General features: G+C 44.1%; 1 protein-coding gene across 1 annotated transcript in view; it reads left to right on the top strand.

Annotated features, from left to right (window-relative positions):
* HK2 (hexokinase 2) overlaps positions 1-18126 on the top strand; it is a 58684-nt gene extending 40558 nt beyond the window's left edge. The window contains exons 8-18 of the mRNA XM_002757585.6: positions 1208-1363; positions 2693-2926; positions 4272-4576; positions 5714-5862; positions 6122-6241; positions 9528-9623; positions 10619-10718; positions 10815-10998; positions 12194-12349; positions 13536-13769; positions 15612-18126. Coding sequence (XP_002757631.3) covers positions 1208-1363; positions 2693-2926; positions 4272-4576; positions 5714-5862; positions 6122-6241; positions 9528-9623; positions 10619-10718; positions 10815-10998; positions 12194-12349; positions 13536-13769; positions 15612-15756 — 1879 coding nt within the window. The 3' untranslated portion in view covers positions 15757-18126. The remainder of the gene's footprint in view (positions 1-1207; positions 1364-2692; positions 2927-4271; positions 4577-5713; positions 5863-6121; positions 6242-9527; positions 9624-10618; positions 10719-10814; positions 10999-12193; positions 12350-13535; positions 13770-15611) is intronic.
* The last annotated feature ends 7273 nt before the right edge of the window (positions 18127-25399 follow it).

Genomic DNA, 25399 nt, shown 5'->3' with positions numbered 1-25399 from the left:
ACCCATACTTGGGAGCCCCTCTGGCCTCAGCCCACTCCCCCTAGCTCCCATAGAACCAGCTGTGTGGGAGAAGACACTGGGGCAGACACGGAGTTCCTTACTGTTGAAGACAGGCTCGCATCCAGGCTCGTTTCCTTCTCCGGAAGCTCTGCCTGTCTCGGTGCACTAACGTTTAAAATATGCTCTGTGATCTGTGCAGTTTCGCCAGCTCTCTGCTGTACTTGGCCATGGGTCCTGAGCAGGCTGCTTCCTGGAGGCCTGAGTTTCTCTCGGAATGGTAACCCTGGAATCCCTTCCACACCTCAGTCCTGGGCCTCCTCGTCATTGGGGCTCATCCTAGTTACTGTCAGCAGGCCTGGGCGCCCCCTCTCTCCAAGACGCAGATTCTTTCTCAAACATCCAGAAATGGGTCTTTTGCCAAAAAGATTCGCCAGAGATTGGTTTCCTCTGGCTCAGTTCTAGCCAGAAAGACCAATTTACAAGGAAAACAGTGCCACCTAGTGTTGAAAATTTAAATCACCTTACCGCACTGCTTATCTTTCACCCTTAAAACATGCCTTTATCTTGTTAGCTGCCTGCTAAGAAGCGTGTTTCACTCTCAGACTCCTGAGACCCATCATTTAGAGTTCAGAGGCCAGTGCCGATTCCTCTATCCCAACCTGCCCTTATAATGTTGCCCATCACCCCCTGCCCCAGGTGGTTTTCACACCATTTTCCCTGGAGCCCACCAACGGCTTGCAGGGGTGGACAATGTGAGCAGATGAGTTTCTAGGCCTGTGCCACATATTTAATCAGATCAACCTTTTCTCTTGGAAATAAATATTGGGCTATGTAAGATGTTAATTTTAAAAAGGATTTTCTGGCTAGAGAAGAATTTTAAAGATTACTACCCTACACATCTTTACCTAAAATACAGGCTGTTCCAGAATGTTCCATACTCCCTAGGCATTTCATTTGTCTGCTGAAGTCTCATTCATTCTTCTCCATAGGTCAAGGCCCAACAGCCTGCAGGGACAGCCCAAGCCAGTTCGCCTGAGCTGTCACCTCTCCACATATCTTAATCCTGGGCTGTGCTGCACACATTAACCCTTAGTTGTGCCACAACCCATAAAGTGTGAAGTTTCACATGTGCACATCTTGCTTCAACAGGGAAGCTTTGAGTTCATGGACAGTGGGGGCTTTATGTTTTTGGTTTGTGTCTTGGCAGGTTTGAGAAGATGATCAGTGGCATGTACATGGGGGAGCTGGTGAGGCTTATCCTGGTGAAGATGGCCAAGGAGGAGCTGCTCTTTGGGGGGAAGCTCAGCCCAGAGCTCCTCAAAACCGGTCTCTTTGAGACCAAAGACATCTCAGACATTGAAGGGTAAGCTTCTGGCCAGCCCCCTCTATTCACTGGATCACCACAAGAGTAGACAGGTAGTTGGGGAATGAGGAGGGGACACCTACTTTTGACTATTCAAATGTAGACTGCAAGAGGGCCTCACATGATGTGGACAATGGTGGGCCTGTGGCTTCACTTCAATTACCAGTCTCCACTTGTTGATTTTGAGGGTAATTGCTACCAATGACAAGGTACTTGGAACCATGGTTTGCCTCCATATGCAGGGACTTGGGCTGTTGCACTGGGTTTGAAGCAGGAGGCTCCCAGAAGGTCCCTGAATGACTCACCTGCATCTGCTTCCTTTTCCTTCTCCTGAAGCTCTGACATCTGGTTCCCTATTGGTGATGCTCAAAAAAGGACTCTATCATCACTCCTGCTTCATAATAGAAAGCTAGGTCTTGGAATTGGCCAGAGATATACCTACCCAATTAATTCTAATAAGTAGAGCTGGGGCCTGCATTTTCACAGCCCAGCAGGGGCAAGAGTGAGGATGGCCTGATTTTTGTTTTTTTGTTAACAGTATCCAAGAGTTGGGCCATGTTTGCTGTTCTTGAGATTTCCACTTGTAGATTGAAGAAGTTCTGGTGTTTCAGGGACCAGATGGTAGAGAGGAGGTGTCTTTGGAACCAAATGGAGGAGTGAAACAGTTCAAATGACTTTGTTAAGGGGAAGCTCTTGAAGGAACGGGGCCTACTTGTTGCGATATCGCAAGGTGATGCAAGTACCCCATGGTGATGCAAGATTTAGTTCCCTTGAGAAGGATGCTAAGGTCATAGCACCAGCCCCTTACCAACTGTCTTTAGACATAAGCTAAAGCAGTGCCAAGTCCATGGTGAAATGCAATAGACTCTGACTGCTTTAGAGAGAGAAACCAGGTGGGCATCACAGCAGGGTTCACATGTGGAGAGTGGCTGACAGCAGAGACGCTGTCTGTCTCCCCTAACACAAGCAGATGTAGCACAAACTCCACACACAACTTGGTGGTAAAGCACCAAGAACAAGACCTTGTTTTTACATAGCACATGCATAGGAAATACTAGTTTTTCTCAAGTGTGTTTGTGTGTGTGTGTGTGTGTGTGTGTGTGTGTGTGTGGTGTCTTGGAGAGGAGCCTCAGGGTGGCTGTGCTGTATTTGGCACCCTCTTCCTCCTCCTCCTCCCCCTGCACAGGTGGACTGAGCAGTGAAGAGGGATTCTGCCCCCACTGGGTGATGAATTTGCTAGAGCTGAAGGGCTTCCTTGCCACCCGCCGACACACACACTGGCCACAGTGGGTCAGACATGGTCCCACATGCTGCCTTTCTGTTTCCCAGGGAGAAGGATGGCATCCGGAAAGCCCGTGAGGTCCTGATGCGGTTGGGCTTGGATCCGACGCAGGAGGACTGCGTGGCCACTCACCGAATCTGTCAGATCGTGTCCACACGCTCAGCCAGCCTGTGCGCAGCCACCCTGGCCGCCGTGCTGCAGCGCATCAAGGAGAACAAGGGCGAGGAGCGGCTGCGCTCCACCGTTGGGGTTGACGGCTCCGTCTACAAGAAACACCCCCAGTGAGTCAGTGTCCAGTGCCTGGAGGCTCAGTTCCTGGAGCACCTGGGGCTGAGTGACTCCTTAAGCCAGCTCCATTTTGCATTTCAGGGGTGGTGTGGAGAGACCATGGAGCTGAGGGTCTTGGTGGAATAAAAGTTCCCACCTGGGCAAGAGGAAATGGGAGGGAGTCATGTCTGGCATAAGTGGGGGTGATTTCTGAAGGCTACCGGCGACTTGGGCGCTCCTCAGAGCTCCTCTAGCTGCTTGGCACTCTCTTTGCCACCTCTTTTTATGAGTTATTGTTTCTGTCTTTACTCTTAGAATACTTGGTGATTCCTGCAGGTGCTATGTCCCCTGCCAAGGGCCACCCCAGCCCAATAGGGTTCCCAGCTTCTCTGGTTGACCTTGGTGTTAAGGTGACCTGCCCTGTCTATAATAATTTGGTTCCCTCAGGTTATAGGTACCAGAATGTTCACATTTCAGCTGAGACCTGGAAGATGTCTCTCTATTGTGCCCCCTTATTTCCCTATCATTTTCACCTAATAAGAATGCCAGGTCAATGTGCCTTCATTTTCTTAACTGGTCGGTGCAGGAGGCCTCAGCCCTGAGATTCGCTGTTCCTACCCACGTGATGCAAAAACTTGAGTGTGCACATGAATCATATGGTGATCTTGTTAAGAGGCAGATTCTGATCGGAAGGTCTGGGGTGAGCCTGAGATCCCACATCTCTACCAGCCCCCAGTGAGGCTGCAGCCACAAACCACACTTGGAGCAGGAAGGCCCTGGAGACCATGGCTCCAAGTGGCCACTACCTGGAGTTCCTGGCTGAATGCACCCGTTGTCTCTAGCTGTGCAGACACTGTTGGGATCATTGGCAGAAACTGGCAAAATAGAGGCTAAAGTCCAGAGAAGCATTCTAGCTTTTAATTTTGGGTCTTTCCCAGACAGCTAGTGGAATGAGTGATGGAACAAGACAGGTAGGTGGCATCAGAGCCACCTAATACCATAGGGCAGCTCCAGCAAAGAGGCTGATGGTACCATGATGGGCAGAGGAGCTGTGGCCAGGGGGCCTTCTTCAGTGAGGAAGAGGAGGTCTTATGCGACTGCATGCAGGAGACAGTGGCTTATTAGAAGGTCCTTTCCTTTCATGGTGGTGGTAAACCAATCCCGGGTGGTCATAGTTGAATATCTGGTTCTCATAGTGGCTCCTAACTTGGGAGAGTGGGAAGAGGATGTTTAGGGCAGTACAGGCTCCAGCAGGTGCCTTTTGGTATTTGGGCTGAGGCGGTGGGCAGCTGTCTAATCATGTGCACCATTGACCCTAACTGTGGGCACCTGTCTCTTACCCGCCCTGGGGAACTGCAGTTTTGCCAAGTGTCTACACAAGACCGTGCGGCGGCTGGTGCCCGACTGTGATGTCCGCTTCCTTCGCTCCGAGGATGGTAGTGGCAAAGGTGCAGCCATGGTGACTGCGGTGGCTTACCGGCTGGCCGATCAACACCGTGCTCGCCAGAAGACACTAGAGCCTCTGAAGCTGAGCCGTGAGCAGCTGTTGGAGGTCAAAAGGAGGATGAAGGTAGAAATGGAGCGAGGTCTGAGCAAGGAGACTCATGCCATTGCCCCTGTCAAGATGCTGCCCACCTACGTGTGTGCCACCCCTGACGGCACAGGTATGCAGCAGGGTTGCCTCCTGGCTCACATGGTGGGCCTTTGTCCTGGTGTTGATGCCCTGGGAGGGCTCCCTTAGCATAAGCATTGGACATTTGAACCAGAACACATTTCTTCAGCTGTATTACTAGGGAGTTCTAGTCTTCGATAAACTCAGACATGGTGCTACTCTGCAAACAGCAATAATGGTCTATACTTAATGAATGCTTACTGTGTGTCAGAGCACTTTACATGTGTGAATTTATTTAATCTTTAACTGTTAAAAAATAGTAGCAGTTAATTTTATGTATTAACCTATGTTTGACAGAAAACTGAGGCACAGAGAAATTAAGACACCTGCGCAGATTCACACAACTAGAAAATGTCAGAGCTAGGATTCAAACCCAGGAATTCAGGTTCTAGAATCAGCTCTTGCAACCATCACATTGGTCTGGGTCAGGATTGGCAAACTGGACCATGGGCTGAATCTGGCCCACCACCTGTTCTTGTATATAAGGTTTCATTATTACACAGCCATGCCCATGCATCTGCCTATTGCTCACGGTTATTTTGCACTGTCTTGGCAAAGCTGAGTGATGGCAGCAAAGACTGCATGACCCACAGAACCTAAAATGTTTGCTGTCTGGGCCTCTACAGAAAAATATTTCTGATCCTTTCTGTAAGTCCTATAACCTTGGAAGTGGTGGTCTTAATTCCAATTCAGAGAAGACAATGGATGAGCAGGCCAGTGTAACATAGTCGGTGCAGGATTCAGAGACAGAGACTGGGATTTGGTTCCTGCTCTACCCTGTCCTGGTTGTATGGCCCTGGGCAAGTGATTTAAGCTATCAGCCAGGTCCCAATCATCCATGAGAGAGGAATGCAGTGTCTCCCTCGAGGGCCTGCCTAAGGGTTTAACCACGCCTCTGTGTGAGGCACATGGCACTCTGTAATTGTCCAACAAGGGAGAGTTTTCTCATTTTAAAGGTATTCCTTTCAATTTTCTTCAGGGAACTGAACTCTGCTCTTCCTTCTCTTGAATGTAATATAAGGTGGCATTTGATGGAACAGGAATGGTGTATTTGGATAGTTTTAAGTGTACTGTCTCAGCTTCCCCAGGTTCTGCCCCAACTTATCACCTCCCTGGGCTTATTTTCCAGAGAAAGGGGACTTCTTGGCCTTGGACCTTGGAGGAACAAACTTCCGGGTCCTGCTGGTGCGTGTTCGGAATGGGAAGTGGGGCGGAGTGGAGATGCACAACAAGATCTATGCCATCCCGCAGGAGGTCATGCACGGCACTGGGGACGAGGTGAGCGGGCGGTGCCTCCAGGAGGGGGTTGCCCAGTAGATGTCACCTGTTGCCTTTGAGGACAGTGTTTTCTCTGTTCACCTGTGATCCTGGGGAGGGCTAGCTGGACCCAGGGCTCCAGCCTGGTATTGATTCAGGTTTGTGTCTGAGCTTGCATTTCTTCTGGGTGGAAAGAAACATTGAGGTCTTGCACAGGTCCTGCTGGGGGCAGCCTGCCCTGCCTAGGGCCCCTCCCTCAGCATCTAACTTCTCCCTGCAGCTCTTTGACCACATTGTCCAGTGCATCGCGGACTTCCTCGAGTACATGGGCATGAAGGGCGTGTCCCTGCCTCTGGGTTTTACTTTCTCCTTCCCCTGCCAGCAGAACAGCCTGGATGAGGTAACAGCACCTTCCTGGAGGGCTCTCCTGTGGGCTTCATTGATTCTAAACCAGTCAGGAATGGAGCAGGGGAGAAAGTTGAGCTGAGACTAAGGAAAGAAGGACATGAGCGACCAGTGGTGGGGAGGGGCCCCTTGATGGGAATGAATAAGTTGAGGCTGGTGGAGGTTAAGTAGCTTAGATCAGCTGTAACAGCCTTTGGGGTGATGATGATGTTAACAAATGGCTGGGTGTGGTGACTTATACCTGTAATCTTAGCACTTTGGGAGGCTGAGGCAGGAGGATTACTTGAGGCCAGGATTTCAAGACCAGCCTAGGCAACACAGCAAGACCCCATCTCTATTGAATGTGTGTGTGTGTGTGTGTGTGTGTGTGTGTGTGTAGAGAAACAATTAGCATTTTTTAAGCACTTACTTCATGCCAGGTACTACGTTAGGCTCCTCATGTGCATTATCTCATTTACCCTCACAACAATCACGTAAGAGAGGTGTTTGAATACGCATTCTACAGAAAGGAAAATAAGCCCTGCAGACGTGCTGGGTATCTTGCTCCAAGTCAATAGCTTGGGAGGGGTTAAGCTCTGATTTGGATTCTGGGTTCCTGATGCCTGAGCCTGTACTCTCAGTTACGCTGTGGGGCTCCTGAGGCCCTTATGATGGGCTCAGGGCATTTTCATGCCATCTCCTGTTGTTTGGTTGCGCTGGCTCTTCTCCGGTCTCACCTTTGCTTCTCACTCCTCTTCAACTTGCCTTGGATAAATGAAGTAGGTGCATGAGGATCCCGGATGCTCTGGACTTGAGTGCCCTGAGAAGTGGAGGAGAGCTGAGTAGGCAGTGCTAGATCTGCTGATGACGGGTGGCCCTGGGCACCGGATGTCAGGAGACTGTTTTTAAGTAGTTGTGTTTGTCTCAGTCATGGAGAAGCGCACGTGTACGCTGCAGGTGTGCAGTATGTTGCGCATGCCACTGCCAGGTGTAAAAGGCATTGCTCCTACCTTTAGATGCTTGCAAATAAGCTGGGCTGACGAAGCAAGCTCAGAAAAGGAACAGCTGCTGTTTGGAATGTGGCCCCAGTGGGATTGATACTGAAGCCCCCAGGACACAGAGTGAGACATGTTAAGCTGAGCACATATCTGGGGGACATCAGGAAGACTGGGAACAAGTCAGAAGAATGAGTTGATGGGAAAGAAAGGTGGGCAGGCTGATCAGTGTGGAGAGGGGCATGTAGGTGGGAGCAAGTGACAGGGAACTGGGCCAGCACAGAAGAGCCTATCCCAGTGGAAAGACCAGCATTTGCCATGGGGTCCCTGCCACAGTGGGCCTCAACTTGGCTCCACTGAGTTTTGTAAATGCCTCCTCCTCCTTATCCGAGAGAATTCCCCATGTGCACTAGAATAATTAAGGTTTTAGGAAGTTCTGTAGTAAAAACTCTGCTTTCTCTGGTATTTCTCAACACCTATTAACTTTCATCTAGTGTTAACCAGACCAGCATTAATACTTATGTACTATTTAATGGACCATTACTTATTATAACAAAGATGTTAGGAACAAACTTGTTCAGTAGTGAGATAATAGATAAATAAATTATGACCCACTTATTGCTTAGTAACAGTCACTAGTTATTTGTAAGAAATTTTAATCACATGAGAAAATACTGGTGGTATGACTAAAAGTTTTAAAACTTTTTTTTAGAAATGGTAATCTCTTTATGATATAGAAAAATGGAAAATACAACTAATGGAATGATAAAAACATAACACCCATTGTATATCCTCTTCTAGACTTTCTACCAGAATGTTTTCAAGCAGTTGCTGCCTTAACTTTTCATGCCAACAGGTTATATATTTATTTACCTCTTTACCAGGGAAACCGGAAGGCATGCTAATTGTTTCTGTCTGAGTTGTGAGATTCCAGGCCATTGTGTTAGATTTTATTCTGTATTCCAGGTTTCTGTGAGGAGCACTGTGTTAGGTCTAGAGTTGTAAAAATTAAGAGCAAATAAAGCAGAAGTCATTTCTCCCTGTGGGCTCTGGCAAGATCCTCCTGTGATGGTGAAACTCACCAGTGCAGAGGCGGCTCCCCACCCCCTGACCTTTCCCAGACGCTGGCCTGGGGCAGGACTCCCAGCTGTTAGGCCTCTGCTTGCCTTATCAGTAAGGATCACCTGAAATAATGTTGTTTGACCATTCCATAAACACAAAATTTTGTCAGAGATGTGAAGCTAACGTATAGAGAGCTGAGTAGAGATAAGCACACACTTGGTCTGGTCGTGGGTGTGTCAGACAGCGCTCTGATGGCATGTGCTTTGTTTTTCTGAATCCCCTGGGATCTGAACACAGTGTGGCACCTCCAGGTTTATGTGAATGAAATACCAAGTTGATAGGCATGAATCCCCCAGCAAGGCCTGGAGAAATCTTGCAAGTGGGTGGGTTATGAGCACACAGCTCATTTATGGAAGCCGAGCTCTTGGGTAAGGGGTCTGAAGCCCTGAGGCTTGTTTCCTGGTAGGCTGTGGCAGTAGAGAGGGCATCAGGGAATAAAACCCAAAAAGTATTTCTCCCAGGTTCAAAGCCATCATGCACCTGCTCCCAGAAGACCACACTGAAGGCAAGGGGCCCACTGAGGATGCTGAGGAGGATCCTGGAGTTGTTTCCCTCACTGAAAGACACTGGTGAAGCCTAGTCACCCAGCTGTGGGCAAAGCACTTGTTCACCAGATGGAACAAGTGCTGGAGTTTGAAAATTAAGAGTCGTTCTCCATGTTGAAAACATTTTCAGTTGAAAAAAAAAAAAGAAAATTAAGAGACGTATACCGACCCTTCAGTTGTAAAGGATAGGGACAGAACAAACTGCTTTGCCCAGTGAGGAAAGCAAGCATATAGGAAGTCACACAGCAGGGGCAGCTGCATGGTGCTTATAAGCCCATTCACTGGGATCAGTGGGCCTCAGAGTGCATCCTGCTTCTTTCTTCCAAGCTGTAGGCCTTGAGCAAGTTACTCCAGAGCCTCCGTTTCCTGTGAAGTGGCCGTAAACATGATAGATGTTCCACAGGGTGCTGTGAGGGTTAAATGATACAATGCATGATCTGTGCTTAGCCTAGTACCTGCTACAAGTAGCTGCTCACTACCTTAGGTACAGTTAGGACTAATGTGTGGGTGAGATGATTGGTGACTCCAGGGGTATGTCTGACTTGTGAGGTTGAGAGCTAGAAGTACCGCTAGACCCCCAGAACTGACCTGGGAACCCTTCCCTGATGCTTCCCTCTCCATGCTTGTGTGTGATTTTTAGAGCATCCTCCTTAAGTGGACAAAAGGTTTCAAGGCATCTGGCTGCGAGGGTGAGGACGTGGTGACCCTGCTGAAGGAAGCGATCCACCGGCGAGAGGTAGGAGAGACATGGGATGAGGCCTGATGTGTCAGCTCCTCGACAATTGACCCGGTCTGTGTGCTCAGAAAGTGAGGGCAACATTAAGTGTGGCTGCATGGGTTGGGAAGAAGATTGACTCAAATCATTCAGCAATGGAGTGTGTGCTGTGTGTCAATCCACGCTCTCAGCACTGGGGGTTCAGGAGTGAACACAGCAAAGCTTTATTCTATAAACAAATGAGTCCATAACCTAGTGACAGTTGCTATTAAGAACTATGAGGCTGGGTGTGATGGCTCATGACTGTAATCCCAGCACTTTGGAAGGCTGAGGCGGGTGGATCACTTGAGGTTGGGAGTTCAAGACCAGCCTGACCAACATGGAGAAACCCCTCTCTCTACTAAAAATACAAAAAAAGTAGCCAGGCATGATGGTGCATGCCTGTAATACTAGCTTCTTGGGAGGCTGAGGCAGGAGAATCGCTTGAACCTGGGAGGCAGAGGTTGTGGTGAGCCGAGATTATGCCTTTGCACTCCAGCCTGGGCAACAAGAGTGAAACTCCATCTCAAAAAAAAAAAAAAAAAGCTGTGAAACATACACACACACAAAAGTAAAAGAATAAAAGAATGGCTACTCCATAAGCAGAGCAGCCTAAGGGCTGCTGGTTGCCTATTTTTATGGTTATTTCTTGATTGCATGCTAAACAAGGGGTGGATTATTCATACCTCCCCTTTTAAGACCATACAGAGTTAAAAAAGAAAGAAAGAAAGAAAAGGAGTGAATTGGGGTGAGGAGAGCAGATGGAGCAAGTGTGCTGGAAAGGGGCACTGTTAAATAGCATAACTGGGGAGGGTCTCTCCTAAGAGGTGACATTGAAGCACAGACCTGAATGGAATGAACAACCAGCCATGGTGTCTGAGATATATTTTATATACCTATAGATCTCCCATGCAAATGTCTGAAAGGAGAATATTGGGATTCACCTGTGAACTGGGTATCTGCTTTTGCCCTCTCAGGAGTTTGACCTGGATGTGGTTGCTGTGGTGAACGATACAGTCGGAACTATGATGACCTGTGGCTTTGAAGACCCTCATTGTGAAGTTGGCCTCATTGTTGGTAAGGACCCAGACTGTCCTTTCCACATGGGGATGCCCAGCCTTGGGTATAGGGGGGACAGCGCTGAGCGAGGCCCTGGTGTCCTGTGATTGGCAGGCACGGGCAGCAATGCCTGCTACATGGAGGAGATGCGCAATGTGGAACTGGTGGAAGGAGAAGAGGGGCGGATGTGTGTGAACATGGAATGGGGGGCCTTCGGGGACAATGGATGCCTAGATGACTTCCGCACGGAATTTGATGTGGCTGTGGATGAGCTTTCACTCAACCCCGGCAAGCAGAGGTAGGCACTCAACTGGGGCCCTGTTAAGTATATCCCAGAACTGGATGGCAACAAGTGATCAGAGCTTCTACAGTGGCATCTCCCAGGACGCTTGTTCTTGTGAGATGTTAATAAAAGAGGTGTCCTTGGAAAGGGATTCTTGTCAAATGCACCTGCAAAGTTCTGAGTTAGTAAATGTAAGAAGCATCTTCCCACCCTGAAGCTTGGGAAAACAGGTGGGAGAATACTAGAACCTGGCCCTCTAAGGAGAAACAAATAGAACGTTGAAGCACCTGCTGCTGTCAGGCTGAAGAGCATCTCTTGGGTGATGCAGACAGGAGCCAAGCCTCTCTCTTCTCCATCCTCCAGTGCCGAGCACCCCCTGTTGTCAAAATTGAGCAAGGGGCCAGCCCCAGTGTCTCAAGGCCCTGTACATGGTGGAGGAGCAGGGTCTGAGCTGAGAGACAATAGTTTAAGATCTAACACACTTCTCATTAAGATGTTGTCTACAGTGCTTCCTAACTAGATTAATCAGACACCCTAGTTCTGCAGAGTACACCTTGCAAAACATGTGTCCAGAATAGAAGTCACAGACTAAAATGCCTCTGGGGGCCAGGTAGGCAACATTCATAAAGGAAGTAGGCTGGTCCAAGACAAGATGGAGTGGTGATGGGGTATTGGTTGAAACTGGGGACCTAGTTTTTTTCAAGGCAGGATTCAGGACCAAAAGACCCTCAAGCCCCTGCATAGTCATGTTTAATTCCAGTTGCCAAGACAGGGGCCCTACAGCTGGCAGTAGTTACTTGAGTAATGATGATTAATTCCAAGAGAATGCATGCTGAATGCCTAATGAGGTTAAAGATTAAGACTCAGCATCCTCCCCTGTTCCTAGATGTCCGGTGGGGCTATGGTGTGTGTTCCTTCTTGAAGGTTTGAAATAAGCCTTGGAAACGAAATGAGTTCCTGCGGGTTCCTTTCCAAGGCTTATTTCCCCAGGAGCCCCACATGCCTTGGGCACTGTGGTCAGTGTTGCGGAATAGTATGCAAGGACACCAGGGATCCTGGCCAAGTAAATCAAGTAGCAATTCCTTTCCCATTGGGGAGCCTGCCTGTCTGCCACTTCTGATGCACTGGGGGTGACTAAGCTGGCCTTTCCTGTCTCCACACATCCCTCCACCTTCCTACCTAACCTCCATCAATGTTGCCCACATTGCAGGTACGAGAAAATGATCAGTGGAATGTACCTGGGTGAGATTGTTCGTAACATTCTCATCGATTTCACCAAGCGTGGGCTGCTCTTCCGAGGCCGCATCTCAGAACGGCTCAAGACAAGGGGCATCTTTGAAACCAAGTTCTTGTCTCAGATTGAGAGGTGAGAGCTTAGGGCTCAGGGTAGCGGGGGGCCGTGTTCTTCTTTTTACTCATTGATAGACAAACTGAAAGATTTCCATAGCTCAGGGCATGACTCATACAAAGGTCAGTTGAGTGGTGAACACATTCATATCTCTATAGTGTTTACTAAAAGCACATTATGGACAGTTGTCATTTTAAGGGCAAACAAAGCACATTTTCGTGAAAGTTTGTGCTAAGCCTGGCCCGAGGTCATGCAAAGTGATATTTTTGGGTTTTAGATCATATATCAAAGGTAGAAAGATACCTGCTTGTAGCATGTAAATTGAAATGCACAGAGGGAGATAATTTATGCAAGTGTCCGCACTCAGCTTGACAGCCCTTCCTAACTGCTGGCTGCAGTAATCAGGCAGCCAGGATTGAGTAAGGGTTGGAACATCAAGCAGTGCAGATACATGCCACACAGTGGTTCATTAGAGCACAGCCTCCCTCTTATAGTCAAATGATGGAAAATCTGCTCCAAATTAGAATGATGAATTTCAGAGCCCTTTAGAAATTAATGTTGAGTCATTACTCTCAGGGCAGAGAAGAACAGGAACTAGACAACTGACATGAGTAGACCCCTCGGGCATTTGCACCAGTGAATACAAAGATATGTTCTAGCTTACAGGTTTGTTATGTTCAAGGAGGTGATTCCAGGCTTCTAAAATAGTTTTCTTTATATTTTATTTTCTTTCTACAACTTTATTTACACTTGCCTTATAAATAGCATATAAATACAGTTCAGACCACCCAGAGCAGCAGAGCAGAAATAAAGCAGCAGTCTAATGCTGCTTGGTTAATTCCTGCCCTGCAGACCCATGAACAGCAGCGAGAGAATGGCCATGGAAGAGCTTTGTAACTTACTGCTGCAATAAACAGTGAATTTCCTTAGTTTTGAGTATCCACTCTGTAGCAGCAATGCTCTGCTTTGACTAGTGAGAATGGAATGAGGAACTGTTTGAATTCCTGTCACCATGAAGAAGTCAATGTGGTCCAATAGGATGAGCACTGGTCTGAATTTAGGAATGGGAACCACCTCGCAGGGCCGGCTCCTGGAGAGCCAGACTCCCACAGAGCCTCACCTATAAAGGAATCAGGCCTGGTGTGGTAGGCTACCAGCCCTTTTGGTGCATGACTGAACACTCGCTGTCTCCCTCCCACCCCAGTGACTGCTTGGCCCTGCTGCAAGTCCGAGCCATCCTGCAACACTTGGGCCTTGAGAGCACCTGTGATGACAGCATCATCGTTAAGGAGGTGTGCACTGTGGTGGCCCGGCGGGCAGCCCAGCTCTGTGGTGCAGGCATGGCCGCTGTGGTGGACAAGATACGAGAAAACCGAGGGTTGGACACTCTCAAAGTGACAGTGGGTGTGGATGGGACACTCTACAAGCTACATCCTCAGTAAGTGGCTGACCCCAACCCTCCCTGCTTACCTTCTTTCTGTCTCTTTGTTCTTTCCCTTTTCTTTCTCTCTTTCCTTTGTTACTTTATAGTGAATTATCAGCCATTCCAAACAGTGTATATAATACGTATATTAATAGCCAGAAGTAGGCCTGTGTTTTACCTCTCATTGTGGGAAGCACCCCTCTGAGCCCCTCCACAATGGTGTCCTCACTCTCCTGTGCCAGGGGTAAGTGTTGTGCTGAATCAGTCCCTTGCTTTTCTTTTCCGCTCCATATATCTAGGTATGCATCCATATTGTTTAGTCTTACTTATTTTTGAAACTGCCATAAATGGAATCACATGGTATCTCTTATATGGCTGGTTTTTCTCACAAAGCGTTTGTGCTGAGATGCATCCTCATTGAAGAATACAGCTGTAGTTCATTAATTTTCAGAACTGTATAGTGTACTTTTGATTATATAGCAGTTTTTTTTGTCATTGATGTGATATTTGGGTTATATCTATATTTTGACCATTATAAACAGTGCTACTGTGAACATTCTGGCAAATGTATGCTAGAACTCTGGAGCAAGATTTTTTTCAACATTCTAGAGCAGCGGTTGGTGAGCAACAGCCAGACTGTTATTGTACGTAAAGTTTTGTTGGGACAGACACAGTCATGCTCGTTTGCTCATGTATCATCTCTGGCTGCAGGGTTGTCATAGCTGACCCCAGAGCCCACAGAGCCAAAGGTATTTACTGCTTGGCCCTTTTTAGGAAAAGGTTGCCATCCCTCTGTGTGTAGGTGCTAAATTTTCTTTTCTTGTTGTTCTTTTCCCTCTCTTTCTCCATCTCTCTTGTTTTCCTCCTTGTTGACATTTCTCTTCTCTCTTCTTCATTCATTTGCATATGTTTTGAACAATTTATTTTGAAGTCTGGAAATGCCCCAAATCCTCTCTCCTGAGAGCCTAGAAGCCTTTTAGCAAAAGGTTAAAAGAGTAGAGCTGTGCCCTGGCTCAGGCAGTATGCACAGGGCTGAGTGAAGAATGGGTAGTGTTTGATTGAACTTCACCTGCTCTTACTAGGTTCATTTCAAGGTGTTGGAGCTCTCGCAGAGTCTATAAAGGGAGGAACTTTAGAAGTTCTCAGTCTCTTTTTTGGGATATCAGTGTCATTGTAAAAATAAGAGCCTTGGTTCCAGATGAGATTGGGAGGGGGACAGAAGCTCAGCCACCAACCCTGGGACGTGGCATCTTCAGCTTTGCAGGTGGGGAGGGCATCCTGACCCTGCTGTGTTGGGGCAGATTATGACTCTCTTTCTCTGATCCATATAGGAAGGATCTGTGATCACTGTGATATCCTAGCAGTGACTCTGTAAGTCGCTCCTTTTGCCTCCAGTGGCATTTTGGAGCAGATGTGGGTCTGTTATGAGTCAATATATCTGGAAAGTAGAAAATCATATTCCTGAGTCCTGGTCTCCCCCTCCAGAGTTTGTGAACAAGTTGTGCTCTTCTGTTAGGCACATTTGTGCTTTCCATGACTGTTTGTTGAACTTCTCTTTTATTGATTAGTTTTAAGAGCACAATTTGCCAGGATCTCAGACATTTGTCCCAGAGTTGAATCCTAGCTCTCCCAACGGCTGATGTGATGTGGAACTTGGGCATAGTACTGGTATCTCCAAGCCACAGTTTGCTGGTACTTAATATGTAGAAAATGTTTAATACATTATAGCTGTCATCTTTCTCCTCTTCTTAATTATTGCCGGGTTTCCAGCATTGCTTTTTAGCTTTCCATTTGTAAGTGCACAAACCAATCATGACTAAGATTGTTTTTCCCGTGTCTTCCTCCCACCTTTTCCAGCTTTGCCAAAGTCATGCATGAGACAGTGAAGGACCTAGCTCCAAAATGTGATGTGTCTTTCCTGCAGTCAGAAGACGGCAGCGGGAAGGGGGCGGCGCTCATCACTGCTGTGGCCTGCCGTATCCGTGAGGCTGGACAACGATAGAACCCCTGAAATCTGAAGGGACTTCCTTTTTCTCTCCCTCTTCTCTGTTTTAAATTTTAAGATGTCATCCCCTTGTGTCGGAGACAGACCCTTTGGCTTTTCCTTGGCAGAGAGGACCCCAATGGACTGGGTTTTGTCTCTGCATCTCCTCATAATAGAGCTTGGTGCCCGAGCTTGGCCCTACTGAGATATAGTTCCAAGAAAGGATTTGTTCACAAGCATCACATGTGAACATTGATTTTCTTAAAACATGAAAATTGTCACCCTTAGAAATCCCCTTTGCCAAATTCCATGTCCCTGTATAATTCTACAGGATGGGGACACTAATGAAGATATGGTTGCTTCACCTTGGAGCTGGAACATGACATTTCTAAGTGGGGTGCATCCCCAGCACTGAAGTTGATACTGATTCTCCTGTCAGAGATCTGGGAGGTCTCCACTGAGGATGTGAGCCTGATTGTCTTACAGGCAGATGTGGGGAGGGCGGAGGGGAGACAAAGAGGGAAATCCATGGATGTCCATGGAGCAGCCCCTCTTCAATCTCAGCTACAAGCATTCACCCTGTGGATTCCAGCATTTACTATTCCTGGAATCAAGGAATCTCAACACCAGAGCCAGGAGTTGATGCATCCTGCAGTTGGGCTAGTCGCATCTCAGTGGGGTGCAAACATCATCCGTAAGCAATGGACCTTTGGGGGAGGGGGAGTTTTTGGTTTATTTTACAAAATTTTCCTGCAAAAATGGAAACACTGTATTTTCGTTTTAATTTATTTTTGAAATTTTATTTAGTTCTTGAAGTAGATCTGCTCCTTCTTCTTGACATGTAATGGTCAGTTGTATGTAATGTATTTATATGTTAATTTCTTATGTATATAGATATGCAGGTCCTGTCCAAATTGGCCTCAGTGTAGTTAAAGAGTGGAAGGGGAAGATACTAGTCATAGAAATACCTCATTCACCTGTGGGAAGAGAAGGGAAGCCTCTTCAGGGTGAGTGAATGGCAAAGTGGTTGCTTTCTGGCTCCTCCTTCCCCTGCAGTCTTGGAAGTGTGTGGAAGGCAGGGATAGAGACAGAGGCTGAGCCAATGGACTGAAGAGACCACAGCAGTTGGCTCCTCTGTCTAGAGATTTTCTTGAGGTAATATTTCATGAGATGTTAAGCAAAGTAAACCAAAGGAATCATTTCAAATAGACTCATGGCTTAGAAATTTTTATTCTTGGGGCAGTATTCTAAAGCTTTCTGACAAGATAAAGGAAGTCACCAAATTTTTTTTTTTTAAATTGTATCTAATCCTCAACAACAAACCAAAACAGAACAATTAAACAACCGAACAAAACCTCAGGGACAACATTTTTGGTGTATTTGTGCCCTCCCAGCAAGTTCCACCTTGGGTTTGTATTTTAAATGTTTTACAAGAATTGTTGTCCATGTTCTTCCCTAGGCTGAGCTGGCATTGGTCTGCTGACCCGTTTTTGTGGTCTTTTTTTTTTTTTATATATGCAATATTTCTTTCCAACTATTGGGATGGATGAGAATGGCTTAAAAACTTCCGTCCCTACTTTTCAAGAGTGCAGTTGATTCTGAATCTGAAAGCCTGCCTCTGTCCTAAAATACACACAAGCACAGACATTAAACCTGGATACTACATAATAAGGAGGGATGTAACTATTGAATTGGAAACAAGGATCAGAATGGAAAGATGGAAAGAAACTCAAGATGAAATTGCACCCAGTTTTTGTATATTTATCAAACTTGTCCTGAGAATGGTTTAAACAAAGTTGGGTGTAATCAGGTGAAAATGGCCCAGCTCCTCCCAGGAGCACACAGGGGCGAGGGGCTGGTCCTTCTCGTCTGCTCCCGTCTGGCTTTGCTGTCAGGTGTAGCACCTCTGCTGCTTCCATCTGCACTACTTGACCCAAAATGTGGGTGTTTTCCTGCTACACAAAAGCCAAAAGCTTTCACATAGATTTTAGGATCACTAAAATGTGCCCAGAAAATAGAGATGAATTTTAACTTAAATTTTAAGCTTGAAGATTAGATACTATCTTTGAAGTTACACTTTTTTTTTTTTTAAGGTAGAGATGTAGGTGTGTAGGTGTTAGAGATGTGTTGTTGGTTTCCAAAAAGGAACACTGGAAAATAAATTTTGAATGGTTGTGTTTCCAGAATTACGTTGACAGTCCCTTGCTGACACGACTTTGCTTTGTGTAAATACGGTGGATCTCAATCTTTGGGGTGTTCTGAATAGTCAATCATCTCAAATCCTTGAGCACTCGGTCTAGTGAAGATGTTGTCATTATGTATAATACCTAGTTTAATTAACTATGTGATGTTAACTATTATTAATAAATTTTAACGTTTTCCAAAATACTGAAATGTGTGATTCATGAGTGTTTTTAAGAGTGTAGTCATCTTCCGGTCATGCCAGTAATTCCTGGCCAGCCTGATGAGTAACTTATGGGTGTCTTAATTTTGAATGTGTGTGTTTTGAGAGACATGTGGCCTTTTCCAGAAGCTCAGTCCCAGTGGAACTCCAAGGCAGCTTTTCCTGGGCTGCCTTTGACCCCTTAGATTTCAAGCCACTGAAGAGCTATGGCTAGCCCTGCAGTCTACTGTTTAAATGGCTTGGCTGAAATTAGCACAACCCTCAGGGCCTCTGATTAGTCTTAGTTGGCAAATGTGATTCATATTTGGGATATGTAGCTCTCATGTGAACATCTAAAAAGCACTTGCCTCTGTCCTCTCCCTACCAACCTTTCTCCTTTCCCCATTAAGCAGAACACAGGTCTTGAGAATAAATTCATCAAAGACCTTGGTTAAGATGAGATTGGCTAATATGGGATTTGCCTAGTTTTGGTTTTTCAAAAGAAAAAATAGCATAAATGGCTAACTTTTATATGAGCAATTCAAATATAATTGTTAAGAATGGGTAAATTAGGTAAATAAATGGGATAAATGCATATAATTAAGCTTGTCATTTCAAAAACATTTAGGTAACTGAAAATCATAACGTCAAGTCATGTTTGATTGAATAGATATTCATAAAATGACTCATTTCTAAGTAAGTCAAAATACAGAAATATTAATTATTAAACATAAGTTTAGGTTTATATATTTTGACATATTATTGTACATGGTATAGAAAAGATAGGATCCATTAGTAAACAACCACCACCGCCATATGGAGGGAATATATATTTATTAAGCTCCTGGCCTCAAGCAATCCTGCCTCAGCCTCCCAGAATGATGGGATTACAGGTGTGAGCCACCATGTCTGGCTGGGAATATATATTTCTAAAAAATATAAAATGGTTTTCATCCACAAATACTTACATAAAACAATTTAAAATAACTTACTTCCTAAGTTTTCAATGGAAATTATGGCTACTGGCGGGGAGCGGTGGCTCACGCCTGTAATTCCAGCACTTTGGGAGGCCGAGGCAGGCAGATCACAAGGTCAAGAGATTGAGACCATCCTGGTCAACATGGTGAAACCCTGTCTCTACTAAAAAATACAAAAATTAGCTGGGCGTGGTGGCATGTGCCTGTAGTCCCAGCTACTTGGGACGCTGAGGCAGGAGAATTGCTTGAACCCAGGAGGTGGAGATTGCAGTGAGCTGAGATTGCGCCACTGTGCTCCAGCCTGGCACCTGGCAACAGAGCAAAACTGTCTCAAAAAAAAAAAAAGAAAAAGAAATTATGGCTACTAAGAGTTAAAATTATAATTAATATGTGTAATTAAAACTACTATGTATAAGAAACAATATACAGAATATGTGAGGAAAGTAAGATGTTACAAGGTATGAAGATAGGATTTTATTGTAGAAAAATGTTTTTGGGAGAAGTTTAAATAACTTAAATAAGTTCATTTTGGAATAAATGAATAAAGGAAGAAATGATGTAGAAAACTCAATGAATATAAAAAGTTGGGGGAAAGAAAACAAAAAAGTTGTAAGAGATGACAAAAGTTTTATGAAAATGTGCGGTCAAAACTGAGATTGAATGAACGTACTAGGTTTTATTAAAATTAGCTTTAGCATTGATACACTGATACAAAAGTAAAATCGGTTTTTCTCTTACCTAAGATTTTCTTGCATCAATAAGATAATAAAAGACTGTTCACCTTTTGCACAAAGTACAAAAAAAATTTTTAAAGGGAAGAGAGAAAAGCAGATTCTGTATGCCACATGCTGTCTTTTTTAGTTCTTTTGATTACTTGAAAAACTAAGTAGCTATTAAAGAGTGAAGATTTTTGCTTATTGAAATGCTTTTATTACCACTTTGGCAAAATGAATGACTGTTACTTTACAGTTACCTGTGATCCTATTTTGATCAAGTATTTTAAACCTGGGACATATTTGACAGCCCCCCCCCATCAAATTTTAAATTCTAAGTTAAATTTTTTGACTTTGAATTAAATTTTGGACGTCACAGAAGGGCCCCTGGGTGTCCAAGAGAGACGTATTAGGCTAATTTGTATTTTAAAATCATACAAGAATTATCATCAAGTAAAAAAATGGCATTTAACTTTATTCAAGTTATATTTGTATAAATATGTTATTAATATATGGTCAAAATTATACAACATTCCAAAATGTTGATATGTTGTGGTATGTTATCCGTCATAATATTGCTGCTAAGTTAAAATTGTAAACCACAGAAAATAACAAATGATTATCTTTGGTAGAAATGGGGGGACTAAAGAGAGAAAACTATGTTTCAGAAGAAAACCTATAATACATCCATGATTAGATTTAAATTCATTGTTTTTGGGATTTTTTTTCTTTATGTGCAATTTGAACAGAATCTTACATTCTTATGGTTTTCTTCAATACCTGGCTGCAAGTCTCTAAACTAATGTATCCAATTTTTCTTCCATATTTTTCTCTAACTTGAAATTACTAAAAATTAAAACTGCCCTTTTTCGGAGGTTGAGGCTATTTAATCTAGCTTTCAAAAAAACTTATACTACTGGAAAGGGGTCCCAACTCATACTCCAAGACAGGGTTCTTGGATCTCACACAAGAAAGAATTCAAGGCAAATACGTACAGTAAAGTGAAAGCAAGTTTTTATGAAGAAGATAAAGGATAAATAAATGACTACTTCATAGGCAGGGCAGCAGCTTGGGCTGCTGCCATAAGGATACTTAGTTATTTCTTGATTATATGCTAAACAAGGGGTGGATTATTCATGAATGTTCTAGGAGAGGAGTGGGCAATTCCTGGAACTGAGGGTTCCTCCCTGTTTTAGACCATATAGGGTAACTTTCTGATGTTGCCATGGCATTTTTAAACTGTCATGGAGCTGGTGGGAGTGTCTGTTAGCATGCTAATGCATTATAATTAGCATCCTAACAATAATGAGCAATGAAGATGACCAGAGGTCCCTCATCACCATCTTGATTTTGGCCGACTTCTTTATCACATGCTGTTTTATCAGCAAGGTCTTTGTGACCTGTATCTTGTGACAACCTTCTATCTCATCCTGTCACTAAGAATGCTTAACCTCCTGGGAATGCAGCCCAGTAGGTCCCAGCCTTATTTTCCCAGCCTCTATTCAGTATGAAGTTGCTCTGGTTCAAATGTCTTTGACACTTACATTTGGACAAACTTTGTGCAAGCAAACTACAAACCAAAAATCATCTGTCAGATTGCCGCTAATCTTCTTAACCGACTGCCTTCTAGGCTTTAAAGAAACCGGCTTATACACTACTCCAGACATTTGTTTTTCTTATTTCCATAGAAATGCCTCTTATTAAGGATCTTTTTGCCTATATCATATATGGAGGCCTAACTTTGAGATCCCATCTGCAATGCCAACCATTTATTGAACTGGTCTAGTCCCAAGAATGGGAGGCTGGTTGAATGGGACCCTTTGCCTACTAACTTGATTTTTCTCTCCACAGCTACTCACTAAATTTTTAATATATAAACCTTTGAGGAAAGTTTCAGACAGGGAATGTTGGGTCTCAGAAAACAATACCCCAAAATATGGTGCATGGACATGCCAAATACAGAAGCAGCTTCATGAGCTCTCTATACTCCCATCTCGCCCCAACCCTCTGTCTCTCCAAAGTATAGGATGAGGCTTTTCTCTAATACTCCTTTATCTGTATAAAGGCTGGACCCACCTGGGAGAGCACAACTGTCCTCCAACCTCTCCCTGAAAATTCATTATTTCAGAAGAGAAGCCTGAGGAACACAACCACACCTGAACAGACTTTTTCATAAAATAATGTCTGCCTCTTAGGCTCATTCAATTTCAAAGAAAATTATTTACAAGTTAATATCTGTCTTTTGAGTCTATTCATTCTCCCTAATTTTACTATCCCTCAAAAAAGATTGTGACATTGTCCCCATCTCTTCTTCCTTTATGAAGAAGGGCATCTGGACCTCACTGGGTTATTGGTAATACTCTTAATTATCCTGTGCTTATGCATGTTAAAATACATTTGTATGTATTTTATCTCCTATTAATCTGCCTTTTGTCAGTTCATCTTTTTGCAAATCTTCAGAGAGTGAAGGGGAAAGCTTTTCCTCTTTGTCCCTAAACCTTCAAAGAAATGGGTAGTCTGCGCCCAAGTTGTTTGTGGCTTGGAAATTGCTTTTCCAGCTTCTTCCAAGACTGTTGGGTCCTTTTCTTTCTTTCCTTTTTGCTTTGTTTTCTTTAGTTTGGGCCTCAGGTGCAGACGGCTAAATTACTTATACTTCTGCTGGATTCAGGGCATTTTCTAGCCTTTGAGAAAACCCTTCTTGCTTTTTCATTTTCTTATTCCCTTTTACCCTCGTTTTCCATTCTCTACTTACAATCAACATTTTTTTTTATAAAGCATATATTGTTTTATGTGCATGTTTTAAAAATTTACAAAATGCTATCGGCTAAAAGTCTCTTTTTTTCATCCACTAAGCACCATACTTTTAAAGACCCATAGATGCTGCTACGTGTACATCTAACTTATTACTTCCAGTTGCTTCACAGTATCTCATTGTGTGGATGCACTGTATGCCCCTATTCATTCCCTCAGTGGTAAATATGTGCATTGACTCAACTCCACCTACACAAACATCACTGTCACAAGCATCTTTGCACATGTTCTTTTAATTGTCTATGTGATAATCCTGCTGGGCATCTACACAGGAGTACAAGGGAGATCACGGTGTGTACATTTGTTTCATTTGACCCTGAACTACTAGATTACTCTTCTGAAAGTGCTCTACCCAGCCCCTAATCCCACCGGCAGCAAATCTCCACTAACACTGGCATTATCCAGCTTCCTAATTGTTGTTAATCTGCTGAGTGGAAAGTGAGAACCTTTGGTTGTTTTAATTTACAGTTCTCTAATTACTATGAACTTGAGCATCTCTTCATAGCTGTCTTAGGCTTTTGGATTTTCCCTACTTGCCTTTTCATATTCACTGCTAATTTTTCAACCAGGGTTCTTTCTTTTTCCTTCCCTATTTGCTGGAGTTTTTCTTTAATTTAGATCAGTCTCTTGTTGGCTTTAGATATTGTGTATATCTTTTCCTAACCTGTGCTATTTATAGGTTTACATTTTACCTTAAAGTTCCTGTTTCCAATCAAAGGATTAATGAAACTCTCAGAAAATCCATCTTTCTATGTAACATTAAGTAGGTTCTAGTTTTATTTCATTTTTTTTCACATGATTAGTGAGTTATTATATTTTTTATTACTGATCTGGGATATCTTTTTCTTAAATGTTTTCTGAGTGTTTTATTCTGCCATTGATCTGTTTTGCTTGTTCTTGGGCCAGTAACATGCTGTTTCTATTACCAGGGCTTGATAGTGTACCCTAACATCTAGCAGGGATAGACTCCCCTCTTCGTTTTCATCTATTTATTTATTTATTTTTTAAGAGGTGGGGTTTCTCTATGTTGGTCAGGCTGGTCTTGAAATCGCAACCTCAGGTGATCAGCCCTCCTCAGCCTCCCAAAGTGCTGGAATTACAGGCGTGAGCCACCGTGCTTCGCCTGACTCCCCTCTTCTTTTTCAAAGCTGACTTTTGCTATTCATGGCTCTTTATTCCTCCATGCAAATTTTAGAATAAGTTTATGTAGTCTCTGAAAAAATTCAGTTTAAGTTTTGATTGCAGGTGTAGTGGATGTACTGATCTGGGGGTAGAATTGACTTGACTTTTACGATATTCGCAAGAGCGTAGAATATCTGTATATTTATAAAATCTGCCTTTTTATCAGAGTTTCAAAGTTTTCTCTATAGTTTTGTGAATTATTTAAGTTTTTGCACAGACACAGCTGCTGTGTACGGCCCTGGAGTTTTATTTTTTCTGGTTGGTTATTGCAGATTACAGCACAATTTTTCAACCTCGCATTTTGGGCCAGGTAATTCTTTGTCGGGGTGGGAAGGAGGTTCTGTCCCGTACAGGGTAGGATGTTTAGTGGCATTCTTAGTTTTATCCATCAGATGCCAGTAGCACCCCAACTCTAGTTGTGACAAAATGTCTTCAGATGCCAAATGTTCCCATGGGATTAACAGATAAAACACAGGATACCCAAGGTTTTGTCTCAAATATTGCCTGGCACAAAATTATACTAAATATTAACTCAAGGTTTATCTGAAATTCAAGTTTAATTAGGTATCCTGTATTTTTATTTACTAAATTTGTCAACTGTACCCGAGGAGCAAAATCATTCCTGGTTGAGAACCACTGGTGTAAAGAAATGTCAGACATTTTTATAAGTTGGTCTTATTTCAGAGAACCCTGCTGGATTTTGTTAACTGTAATGGGTTCTTGGCTCTGTTGGTTTTTCTATGTAGATAATCCTATAATAATGGCAGTTTCATCTCTCTTTTTTTTTCCTTCAAGTAGCTAAACCGTTTTCCTTTCTCTTTAAATATTTCCTTTTCTTAGGGTAATGGTTAGGACCTCCAGCACCAAGTCATATAATAGAATTAATAGAATTTTGTCCCATTTCCAATTTTAAAGGGAATGTGCCTAACTTTTCTCTATAGGAAAAATGTTTGCATGTTCTCACTCATAGGTGGGTGTTGAACAATGAGAACACATGGACACAGGGAGGGGGCCATCACACACTGGAGTCTGGGGGGGGGACCAGGGCAGAGACAGCGGGGGGTGGGGAGTTGGGGAGGGATAACATGGGGAGAAATGCCAGCTATAGGTGATGGGGAGGAAGGCAGCAAACCACACTGCCGTGTGTACCTATGCAACAATCCTGCATGTTCTCACATGTACCCCAAAACCTAAAACATAATAAAATATACATATATATTTAAAAAAAAAGTTTGCTAGGTGTTTTGTAGCAATTTAAGGGTTTTCTTTTCCATTCTACTATCTTAGTCTGTTCAGGGTGCTCCAACAAAATGTCATAAATCCGTGACTTATAAATAGGAGAAATTTAGTTCTCAAAGCTCTGGAGACTGGGAAATCCAAGATCAAGACACTGGCAAATTTGGTGCTGGTGAAGGCTCACTTCCTTGTTCATAGAGGGCATCTTCTCCCTTCATCGTTACATGTCTTTTCTTTTCTTTTTTTGCATAGCGTTTCTTTCTTTTTTTAATTGTACTTTAGGTTCTGGGGTACATGTGCAGATCATGCAGGATTGTTGCATAGGTACACACATGGCAAGGTGGTTAGAATGGCGATCA

The sequence above is a fragment of the Callithrix jacchus genome, chromosome 14 (assembly GCF_049354715.1).
Source record: "Callithrix jacchus isolate 240 chromosome 14, calJac240_pri, whole genome shotgun sequence".
NCBI classification, from domain to species: domain Eukaryota; kingdom Metazoa; phylum Chordata; class Mammalia; order Primates; family Cebidae; genus Callithrix; species Callithrix jacchus.
The sequence above is the reverse complement of the archived record's forward strand: the minus strand, read 5'-3'. Positions and strand labels throughout refer to the sequence as shown.